The sequence below is a fragment of the Austrofundulus limnaeus genome, unplaced genomic scaffold, assembly GCF_001266775.1.
Source record: "Austrofundulus limnaeus strain Quisiro unplaced genomic scaffold, Austrofundulus_limnaeus-1.0 Scaffold79, whole genome shotgun sequence".
Lineage (NCBI taxonomy): Eukaryota > Metazoa > Chordata > Actinopteri > Cyprinodontiformes > Rivulidae > Austrofundulus > Austrofundulus limnaeus.
The window spans coordinates 1,901,256-1,913,356 of record NW_013952481.1 but is presented as its reverse complement, the minus strand read 5'-3'; the positions used below and the strand labels follow the sequence as shown (position 1 = coordinate 1,913,356).

The 12,101-nt window shown below is 38.0% G+C and overlaps 1 protein-coding gene across 5 annotated transcripts in view; it reads left to right on the top strand.

The window, feature by feature from the left end:
• The window catches only part of fam131ba (family with sequence similarity 131 member Ba), a 43,390-nt gene that overhangs the window by 8,691 nt on the left and 22,598 nt on the right, over nt 1-12,101 (top strand). For 3 of the 5 annotated variants that reach the window (XM_014011346.1, XM_014011344.1, XM_014011347.1), the window contains exon 2: nt 8,227-8,264. In XM_014011346.1, the coding sequence (XP_013866800.1) occupies nt 8,227-8,264 (38 nt within the window). The remainder of the gene's footprint in view (nt 1-8,226; nt 8,265-12,101) is intronic. The other 2 variants (XM_014011349.1, XM_014011345.1) reach the window with 1 other exon arrangement.

Sequence of the window (12,101 nt, the reverse complement as noted above, 5' to 3'; positions counted from 1 at the left end):
ACACACACACACACACACACACACACACACACACACACACACACACACACACACACACACACACACACACACTTAAATATTGACTTTGCTGAGCGACCGACAAAAGTGAGCACGCAGACAAAAACAGCTGCAGATGTAACGATGTGAGAAGTCATGAATTTGATTGACAGGTGGCCTCTGATCAYTTAGTTTTTTCCATCTCTTCCTTTTTACCATTAAAGTAATCTTGTTATTTTATTTAATGTAATTATTTATGAGGCAGCAGTTTGAACTGATCTGCTGAATCAGACTGTGTTTCTTTAGCTTCAGCCTTTTTTTCTCTTATTGRTGCATGAATGCTGGGATTTGCTTCCATTCATTTCACAGAGCATTAGTGATGTCAACACTGATGACTGGTGAAAAGGACCGGCTTTCAGTTGGTAATTTCAATTTGTCCAAAAAGTGTTTTTAAAAAAAGACAGAACTGTACGAGCTGCTGGAAGGGTTTCTCCTTCTATCTGAGTTTGTATATTTGGGAACTAAAAATGACTTTGTGGACAAATATACCATCCATCCATCCATCCATCCATCCATCCATCCATCCATCCATCCATCCATCCATCCCCTCCGAGTTCCTCCAGGTGAGTGTTAGACATAGATAAAGCGTAAACCAAAACTTTTGCCCTTCAGTTTAACTTTGTGTTTAAAGGAGCCATATCCTGCTTTAAAATCCTTCTTTTCCACATTTAAATCATTTGTTTGGAGTCTTTATAAAGTGGAACAACATCACTTTGTTCTAAATTACCCCTMTTCTAACTTTACCASCTCCTCTTTCACCACTTTTGTCTCAAAGCAGCTCGATTTCTTACTGTTTCTTTAAGATGCTTCAAGCCCCGCCCCCCTCCAGCTTCCAGACCGATCCACTCTGGTTTCAGAGAGGGGGGGTTACATTTTCTTGCTTACAGAAACATTTTATTTACAATTAGTTAAAAAATGTCAGTAACAGAAGATTTCTCTATCCAACCTTACATGTTGGAACCAGAATCTGACCCATAACCGGAGTCTGACCCAGAACCAGAGTCTGACCCAGAACCAGAGTCTGACCCAGAACCAGAGGCGAATTAAGACAAGTAAATTGTAGTTATAAGTCCAGACCTTATTTGGCAATTCTGACGCAGATAATTTGACATAAGAAAACATCATAGAGAAATCTGAACAGGCTGAAAATTTTGATCCAAACAGATTATAAAGATATCTCTGCAGCACCAGGAGAGACTAAATTAAACTTTTCTGCCCCCTAGAGACTCCAAGTCCACAACAAAATGGATTTAACAACCAAACAAGTGGATTTTACAGGATGTGTCTCATTTAAATCCTTCAGTTGGGGTCTAAATAAATCTGAACTGCAATGTTTAGGTCTGAATTCCTCCTTGTTGTAACTTCACAAGCCCCGCCCCTTTTCTGCGGTGTGCCTCAGATCAGCTCGTTTTGAGGCTGCCTCTTTAAATCTAAAGGCGCTCCCCACCAGCTTCCGGAGTGGTACATTCTAGTTTGATGGAGGGATTTACGACTACATAGCAGCACAGAAACTTTTTGTTAATAATTTTTTTTCAAAGTTGTCAAAAAATGGAAGACTTGTTCATCCAGCTTTACATGTTGGAGCCATGATCTGACCCAGAACCAGAGAAGWTGGTAAGTTCAGACATTATTTGGCAGTTCTGTCGCAAATAATTTGAAGTAATTTCAGAAAATGTCATAGAAAATTGAGAAAACTGTCCCAAAAAATATATAAAGTTATCATCGCAGCACCGGGAGAGACAGCCAAAGAGGTGAATTTTGCAGGTTATGTCTTCTTTAAAAGGAGGATACTTTTCTAAAGATAAAGATGGTGAAGCACACAAAAAGAAAACACGCAGTGGCTCAGAAAATAACACATACTGTATGTATGGCCACCAAACCCACAGACAGACAAAGTCAGGCTGGGAAGGACCGGATGCACAGGGGTATTACCCCAATGAGCCGTAGTAAGCAGGGCTCCCTCAGTGTTTGGTGTCAGCTCAGAGCGTCGGCCGCTGAAGCAGAGGTGAGTCAGACTTCCCTTCACTTCGGATCGTTGTCACAGACCGTGTATGTGTGTGTGTGTGTCGCTTCACACACCACGAAATACATGTACACAGGTGGAAACACACACCGAGTTCCCAGAGGGATGGCAGCCGACAGGCAAAGGTGTGCCAGGGAGAGCTGTCAGGACTCAGGGCTGAGTGTCCCCCGCCCCCGTAGACGCTCACTTATGTGGACTGGACTTTCTGTGACGGCGCTGGTGTGCAGGTGTATTCATCACTGTCCCCATGTGACATGCTGGAACATCTGTGCAAACTATTAAAAATACTTTTCAAGCTTTACTCCTCTCCTTTAACAATTTTCACAGCTTCTGAGTTTACAAATTCCTGTTTTTCATCTCTTTTGCTGCCCCTCCCCCCATGGCTCGATGATGCTGCCATTTATCTTTATTAGGTGGATCTGAAGTGGTTCTGTATGTTACACAGTTTGCACAACAAGGTCACCCTGTAATTGTCTCTGCATTAGTACTATTTAGTGGTAATACAGTCATACTGTATCACTTATTTCCAGCCTTGTAATTAGGATTATACAGTTATTTCATTTTATCTAAAGAGGCTCAAATATAGAAAAACAAATATATTGGACATGACAAACTAAATTTAATTAGTAGTTTTGCTTGTCATTGCCCATAGTCTAACGTAAATTAAATGCAGAGTATGTTTTACCATAAAATATTAAAAATCGGTTCTTCTTTCATGTTCAGAAAATAACTCAGTTAGATTAAAATGAAATAAAGACATCTTACTGTATGTTGCCAAAACTGTGTAACTGCCTGATGGAGGTAAACTCAGCTCTTGGCTTAATGAAGTGTGGAGTCGCATGTCATTTGGCAGGCTGCACTTTTTCTGTCACATTTTCACGTCTCAGATTAAATTCCCTGAGACCTTCTGCTTTGTTGGCAAACAAATCAGACCGGGCAGCAGTGATATTTCCATCCTTTCTAAAAAAAATAAATAACTGTAAGGACAAACGCTATAAAAACTTAAAAAGCAGTTTAGTAAGGGAATAAAAGAGGACTGCGGTAGATCCGGGGTCTCATAATCCAGAATAAAACAAATTAAAAAATCTTCATGTAACTTTCCTCTCTGTAGCAACTGAAAGAGAAAAAAAGAAGTAATTATAAAAAAGTCAAACTTTAATAAAGTTCCTGCATTCAGACGTCTATGAAGTAAAAATTGCTGATGCATCTTTTTAGAAGTATTCTAGCGTTCCTCTTATTAATCTAAAACATGATTTTCTGTCTGTTCCTGCACTGGTTTGAATTATGCACACATTAATGAGTGAACAGGACCAGAATCCAGTCCTTATTATTCCATGCAGCTGATTTGCAATTAGAACAAAAAGAACAAAAACCGTGCCCTTTTAAAGATAATAAAARCCAAAGCTTTGTGGATTTATCAATGGAAATAAGTTTTTATCCATGTTTGTGACACTGAGGTCGCACACAGGAGACGGCTTTTCCTTTTTATCAGCTGCTCTTTTGTTTCAGCGCGACTTCGTCGACGAGTGTTTGGACTCGTGCACAAACACTGACGACCAAAGGTTAAAAGCTTCACACACTGAGTACCAACTCTCAAAGCTTCACACAAAATAAGTAAAAAAAACTGCACCTGGACTCTRCTGCCCTGCATCTGATCCTGGGTTCGTTGCTGATTTTGTCCCTTAMTTTTAGCTTTTTTTTCTCCTGCTTTCCTTGTTTCCAGCAGGGAGCTCCATCCAGAAGTCAGGGCTGTGTGTTTATGCTATAGCCTCACAGTATACGTGTGTTGCTGTGAGCTTGTATGTGTCTCAGTGTGTGTGTCTGTGTGTGTGGGTGTGTTGTGCGAAGTAAATGGCTTCCAGGATCCCCTGGGTTGCATATCAACTGTGTTCACAGAGAGCAGAGTCATGACTAAAGCTGCACGCCTTTCATTAACACTGAAAGAGAGGCAGATACACTGAGAGCACGACTCGCCAACTTTAACAAGTCAGCCCAACTCACGGCTCAGATGGAAATGTTGTCGTTCACCCAGAGAACTGGCTGAGGCCCGAGAAACGTGCTCAGATTCTGCCGCTTGTGTAAATACAGTAAATATCCTCAGATACGTCCATCGCSAGGTGTCGTTTCTGATTTCAGGTTTCAGTGCAGAGAGGAGGAAAGCAAGTAAGATGTTTTGGTTTTGTTTTCATTTTTATTCCCTTCATGTTTTTTTAAGACTTGTTACTTGAAATATATCAGGTAGTTTGGCATCATTTCCCTGTCTATTATGGAAATACAATCTCTGCTTGGCTCGTATAAGAAAAAACATGTTTGTGAAAAAACTCAACTCCAATTTTCAATAACTTTTACATCAATAGCTATCTCAGAATTTCAGCTCATTTGATTCTTTTTCTCTTCAGCCRTTCTGCTGCTGTTTGGGTTCATTGTTCTGTTAGATGAACAGATCTTTATTTGGATTCCCATTAGTCATCGCCGAGACAATGGTTCACAAAAAACCAAAAAAAAAAACAAACATTCATTACAAAAACAGTTGCACACACTTAATATAACATAACAGCTTATGTAATTATAACACTTTATATTAGAACATAATTTAGCATGGCTCTTTTAAAAGCTCTAATGTTTGTTTTATTTAAAAAAGACGAAGGAAGGGAGTTCCATGTTCTCATTCCTCTAAAAAGAATGAAAGAGTACAACCTTTTAAAGCATGCCTTGTGTTAAACATGTAAAATGTGGCTAAATAAAAGCTGATCATATAAAAACAGTTGGTATCTTAGATACTGTATTTCTAAAAAAATTTCAAAAAGGGCAATATCAACCTCTGCACATATTGAAAACATTTGTGTATATGGTACAACTCAGGGCAAGGCGYGGTGCCCTATTTTGAACTAATTGTATTTTAGTTAGATATAATATATAATCAGATTAATCTATAATCCTTTGGTCTACAGAGGAGTTTATCGTCACTCAGTGACAGCGGCTGCCCAGGTCATTTACTACAAAAAACCCAAATCATTAAAGTAGACATGTCATCCTTAAAAATCCCTCCTTTTCACATTTAAACCCATCAGTTGGGGTCTTTATAAAGTGGAACTACAATGATTTGGTCTGAATTCCTCCTTATTCTAACTTTACCAGCCCTTCTTTCACCCCTTTGCTGCTGTGTGTCTCAAAGCAGCTCGTTTTGTTACTGTTCCTTTAAGACGCTTCAAGCCCCGCCCCCCCTCAGGCTTCCAGACCGGTCCACTCCAGTTTGAGAGAGGGGGCATCCAGACCTAATTTGGTAATTTTGTCTGAGATGATTTAACGTAATCGACTCAGAAAAACGTCACAGAAAATAAATAAAACTGAATAGGATGAAATATATGATCCAAACAGAAAATAAAGAATTTGCAGAGACTAATTCAACTTTTCTTCACTCCTAAAGACTCCAAGTCCACAACAAAAAGGATTTAACAGCTTAAAAAGTGGATTTTGCAGTATATGTCCCTTTAACCCCTCACCACTGTGCTTTGTGCTTTATATTGTTTGTGCTGATATACAGTACTGTTCAGTTTTCCCCAAATGCTGCAATACATTTTTTGTTGATTTTTAGAAAGACAAAGCCTGTCACTGTCCATGTGTCTTACCTAATAAAATGCAGCGTATTTGAACAGAGCAGCCCCACCATTTTCTTTTATTTATTTATTTATTTTTTTGTTCACAGCAGTTGGCTGAAAATATGGATGAGTCATCTTGCTTTCAAAGAGATTTCAACAAGATGAATGTGAGGTCATAAAGTTATATCTTCACACAACTGCTTTTAAAACTAAACAAATTCACGTTGGATTGTCCGCTTCACTTAAAGGGCAACTTTCTTTCACGGTGAACCACCCACAAACCTTCACCGTGAATGGTTTGATTTGCATCATGAACAGTTTGATTTGCACATCGAGCATTAAGACCCGAGTATTTTTAGTTTCTGTCGATGGAATCCCTTCTCGTCGGTGGGGGGCGGAGCCTGGCAGAGAGCCTGAAATCAATGCGGACAACATCGGCGTGGATATTGGGCCTTTTTGTTGAGAATACTGTTGGTATAATTTATTGGCTCTTTGTGCAAGGCGGACTGAAAAGTGACTCCATGCTGCAGTATTGATTTAAGCTGTTAAATCCACTTCAATCTGGCTTTTATCAAAGAGGGGCTAGAGGAGAAGTGGTGTGCTAAAGGAGGAATTTAACATTTTTATGAGTTAAGTCTTCTAATGATGAGAGGACTCAGYGTTACTCCAACCTTAAACCATCTTAGGATGAAATCAAGCAACTGAAACTATTTTCTGCCAAAGCACTCTCATCTGGACTTTGGTTCTGTGCAGCATATGTTGGATTAATTTGAAAGCACTTGAAGTATTTTAGCTCCGGCTGCAGTGATTAAGATCCAAGCAGAGCAGTTCTTCCTACTGCTAGATATTACAGATGTAGGTTATAATTTGTGTTAACAAGGGGGAAGCCTCTCCTTTCACTGCCACTTAAATCTAATATCCCTTAACTTCACAGGCATCTCTGACTCATGCAGGTTGAGACCCCCTGTGCCAAGGCATGGCACCGCTAATTAATCTCATTTTAGTGCCGGCTCTAAGTGTTCTGCTGGATGGAGATYTCATTTCCACTCATCCTGATGCTGAAATAAAGCATGGTGCTGGAACTAAAAAAAAAAAGTCTTATTCATTAAGAGCCACTTGAGACTTTAGAGTACATTTAAATGCACTTCAGCCTCCTGTCCATGAGTCACATCCTGTTTGTGGTTTTTTATCCAGGATGTGATGCTGACAGGAAGCTCGCCGTAGAAAACTGAGTCACACTGCGACAATGAGTCCACACAAAAAGTGCAATTCATGCAGGCAACACTTGAAAAAAAAGCTTCATTGTTTTTCTTTTTGCTCAAACTCGCAAACTTTGTTATTCTGTTCATCARCACTGATTTACAGTTTTTCCACAAACATTAAAACCGTGCAGGTTAAACCTTAGAAAGCCTCCCAAATCTCATGCAGAGGTATGGACCAAAACTGACACAATTAGAAATAAAGTTCTTGGGCAATCTCCTCTCCTATCGGTCAACAGACAGGAAGGTTTGAAAATGTTTAAAGTTTAGTTAAAAAYRAAGGCAAGGAGAAAAACACTTACCTGAGCCTTTGTTTTAAACTAAACWTTAAACTYAAGCTAAACTGAGTCAGYACAAGCATGCGCAGTGGATCTGCACATGGATCCTGCTACTTCCTGTAGACCAATAGGTGAGAAACTGACCTGAGAAGCTCCGCCCACCTTATTTGCATAAGACAGAAATGTATAAGGTAAAGTAAAAACGGGAGACAAAGCAACACATGGAAGTAAATAGACTTCTAGAAAGAATTACACAAAGTAAACAAATATAAACATTTAAGAGACAAATGCATGTACAAGTAAAAGGAAAAATGAAAAAAAATATATATTTAAAAAAGAGTAAAATGCAATTTATGTTCTAAAATATATAATTTATTGGAACTAAGTTTGAAAAATAAATATGAAGGACAGTTAAAGTACAAAACATGAGGTAAAGTTCCCCCTTTTTAATTTAATTGGTGCATTTTACGTATACAATGGTCCATTTCTATATTTCTGCTTTTATTTCTAATTATATCAGTTTCGGTCCTCCAYAGTGGTGAGGATTGGAGCATCATTAGCTGGTAAATGAAGAACTCAGATGTTTCTCTAAGACAGACCTGAATGACTAGAATAAGAAGAGGTTAAAATACAGATAAAGGAAGCTAAAATAAGACAAATTATTAAAAATCACTGTGTTTTCTGTTTGTTGTAGCCTGGCGTAGTTCATTTTTCAACTTTTAACTTGAGTGTGTGTGTGGAGGTGGGGGGGGGTAATCCTACTCTCAGCCAGGATGCTGAAGGCTGCATCAGTTCGACATACTGTTATCTTCCTCCCTGTCAGTATTTCTGCCTCCTCTTCCTCACCCTGTACGACCGAGGATAGTCGAGTCAGCGTAGTTCAGGCTCATCCCACCCGTCTTCATGCATCTGTGTTTTCTGCTCACGACTTCAAACCTGCTGCAAGAAATGAACATTTGTTTTTAAATTAAATATATTTCTCCTCTGTCTTTGTCTTTTTTTCCTTCCAGCAGCCGATGCAGTGCCGGTACGGAAAGATGGGGATCAGGTAAAATGTTTTTTTTTTCTTCACTGATTCTGCATCAAACTTTTCATTACATTGAAACCTATGTTGGTAAAAAAAAAAAAAGGTACAGAAAAAGCTGTTTTTTTGAAACAGTTCAAAAAGAAATGTCACCATAAGAAAACTGATATTTCTTCCCTTAAATCAGTTTGTGCTGAGAGACAAGCTTTGATTTTCAACTGCCTAAACCTGAGAAAGGTCGCTTGGATCTAAGCTTTGAAAAGAAAAAGAAAAAAGGGGAGAGCTTTACAATATGAGTGACATGTTTTTTCTACATGTACACGTTTTCTTCTGAATGTCTGAAGCACCTGAGGATTTAAGAGACATGCAACACTCTGATGTATTTATCCGGCTTTTAAAAAGGAGTCAGTGATGTTTTACTTATTAGACTTTTTCTAAAAGTCCAACATTTTCTTTTCTTTACTGCAGTGCTCGTTATTTAATTTAATAACAGCTTGGCTTGGGTACAGGGACCAGACTCTAATCTAACCCATTAACCCTGTCTATTCTTCCAGAATGGACAATTCTRAAGAAATAGTTTGTTCTYCCACCCAGGAAAAACAACCTATTAACCCCGTCCCTCTGGAGGAACGGACGGGGTTAATAGGTCAGAAGTTGKTTCCTTTCCACATCACGCAGTACATAATCCATCCGTTTTGGATCAGTGCACCCAAACCTCATTCTTTCCAGCTTACAGAGGAGGCAGACAGCTCTTTTTATTTTATTTGCCCCCTTGCTGTAGAATATTCTCAACACACTGAGCCAGTTACCTGACCTCAATTCAAATGATTATTTATATGACTGCTGATGAATGGACTGGAGACAGAAAGCCTGGCAGCATCATAAGGGATGTCTGCAAAAATCAGTAACATAGGTATTATAATGGAGTCTCTGTGACCAAACACATGCAATATACTCAAAATAACTCAGTTTCAGCCAGTTAAAAACATATTTGTTGATTTTATGTGTAAAATACAGCAGAAAAATGTTTAAATGTCAGTTCGATGTCTGCTGTTTGTGATTAGACTCATATAGTGCACARTCCAAATCAGTTAATTACTCTTAATTAGTGGAGGTGTTAATGGTAGTGTGTCTGCATGTGTGAGCWGTGTGAGCGTCTGGCACCTTGTCCTGCATGTCTCACTTGATGTGAGCAAGACAAAGCTGAAGCTGCCTTGCATGATAAGCATGTACTGTATATATATATATAGCTAATGGGTGATTGATGGAGCTGTTAAAGAACATTTATCACATTAAAGCTGGTGGGTTCCACCTCGCTCTCATAGTCAGGAATTTGTATAAAATACATTGTTCTACTAGTTATCAGTCTATGTTGGGAATTATTATTTGTTMATTCCTTTAGTTTGGTTTTGAAGGCAGGTCTGAGTTTTTATAAAATTTGAGCTTTAATGAAGACAGTTTGACAAATSGTGACCTGGGACCAGCTGCAGGTCAATAAGTGAGTGATGTGTTTAGGGACAAGGCCATTTAAGGCTCTGAAGGTGAGCTGTTATATTTTTTAATCAATAAAATCAGTTTCACTGGGAGCCACTTTAGGGACACAAACACGAGGCTTTTAGTCACAGTGTTGAGTTTATCTGCATRAAGAGATCACAAACGGAGCTCTGACAGATACCTGCATAAAATACATCAGTTTCAAAATGAGAGTAAACAAAATGTGTGATAAATAATATAAATACTGAGTTTTTTAAGCTGGAAAAAACAAGATTAAACAAGCAGTTTGACTTGAGCTTCACTGGAGTTTTACTCCTAGGTTTCAAACAGCTCGTATGAGGATATTGATAAACTCTCAAGATAAAACTGAAGGAAGTCTGGAGAGTCAAAAATAAGATTTTTTGATCTAAAACTATAACTAAAAAACTAAAAAAAGATCTGTATCACAAATCAACAGGCTAATGATCATGACATTATTTACTGTAATTGTTACAAAATCTTTAAAAAGTCAATTTGTCATAAATAAAAAAAAGATGTATATGTGATTAATGTAGACATATCCTTTATTTTCACATTTAAATCGTTCAGTTTGGTCTTTATAAAGTGAAACTACAATGATTTGATCTGAATTCTTCCTTATTCTTACTTTACCAGCCCCTCTTGCACCCATTTTCAGCTCGTTTTGTTACTGTTCCTTTAAAATGCTTCAAGCCCCGCCCCTTTTCAGCTTCTAGACGGGTCCACTCCAGTTTGAGAGAGTGGGATAGCATTTTGTAACCTTAACAATTTATTTACAATTTAAATAAAAGATGTCAACAAAGGAAGACTTGTCCATCCAGCCTTACGTGTTGAAGCCAGAGTCTGACCCAGAACCAGAGTCTGACCCAGAACCAGAGTCTGACCCAGAACCAGAGTCTCACTCAAACAGAATATAAAGACATGTTTGCAGGAGAGACTAAATTAAACTTTTCTGCCTCCTAGAGACTCCAAGTCCACAACAAAATGTACTGTATTTAACAGTTAACAATGTGGATTTTGCAGATWTGTCCCCTTTAAATAATTTGTGTTGTAATTTTGCCTTTAATTAATTTTTTTTAGCAATGTTAAAAAAAATCCAAACTGATATTTCTGATGCAAGTCTTTGTCATTGTTATTTTGTGGGACRGAAACTTTGGAACCCACAAGCCTAAAAGAAACCGTGTTTTAAAACTTGAAATATCCTAAACCATAATGAACAATATATTTCAGTTTAACAAAGCTGAACCCCTGAATGTGTCCAAAGTTTTACACATGTCTAAAAAAAGGAGGAAGGGTTGATAAAAACACTCGTATTAATCACAGATGTGCGCTCTCATGTGACTGTGCACGAGTGTGAAGGTGTTTCTTTGTTGATAGCCTTGTACCGAGGCCACAGAGCTGCTSTCCCTCAGGGTCCAACTGTTACTGGGCCATGTAGCACTTCTCAGCTGTGGACTCTGGAGAGACACACAAAGAATGACACAGAGGGGCACAAACACACACATTTGAGACAGTTATCTTATGAACGATTGATATTTTCTGTTTTGTACTCAGATTGCCTTAAAAACACCAAGAACCTTTTATTGTGTTAATGCTTCACAAACATTCACACAGTTGAGACATTTTCTTCTGCACATTTTTGAAACCATTGGGCAACAATTCATGTATCAAAACGTTCAGCTCCGTCAGGACATTCCAGCTATGACTTTTGGTATTTCAGCTGTTTATACCCTTTTAGCCATTTCACGTTTTCAGCCACATTTTTCCCATTGAAAATGAATGGAGCTGTTTTCAACATCCTCAAAACCCTTCAAAATATTTCTAAATCTTTACATCACCTCACACATGTYGTTYTGGTTCTGCTCTTCTTCTRYATTTAGCTTCTTCTTTTCTTTCCTTTTTTTWAAATTTTAGACTTTTCCTGCTATTTATTGCTAAAATTCAACTACTTTCTCTAAATTGTACATTTTGGTGCTTTCAGCTTCTCTTTGATAATTTGATTTTTTTTTTTCATTTAGTCACTTTCTGCTTATTTCAGCSGTTTGCTGAAGTTTTACTGTTCAGCTGTTATTAGCTAAAATGAGTTTTTTAATTTGTCCTTTCACATCACTTTTACCATCTGTAAGCTAAATTTACCTTGTGTCTGCTACTTTTAGCTTCTTATTACGCTAATTTGAGCTTTTTTCTGTTATTTTAAGTATTTATCTGCTAAGTTCTGATTTTTCATGCTTTTTTCCRCTAATTTGAGCTTTTCGTGCTTCTTTCAGTTGCTTTCTGCTTATTTAAGCTGTTTGCTGAAGGTTTACATGTTGTGAAGCTGTTATTAGCTAATTTTTTTTTTTCATTTTT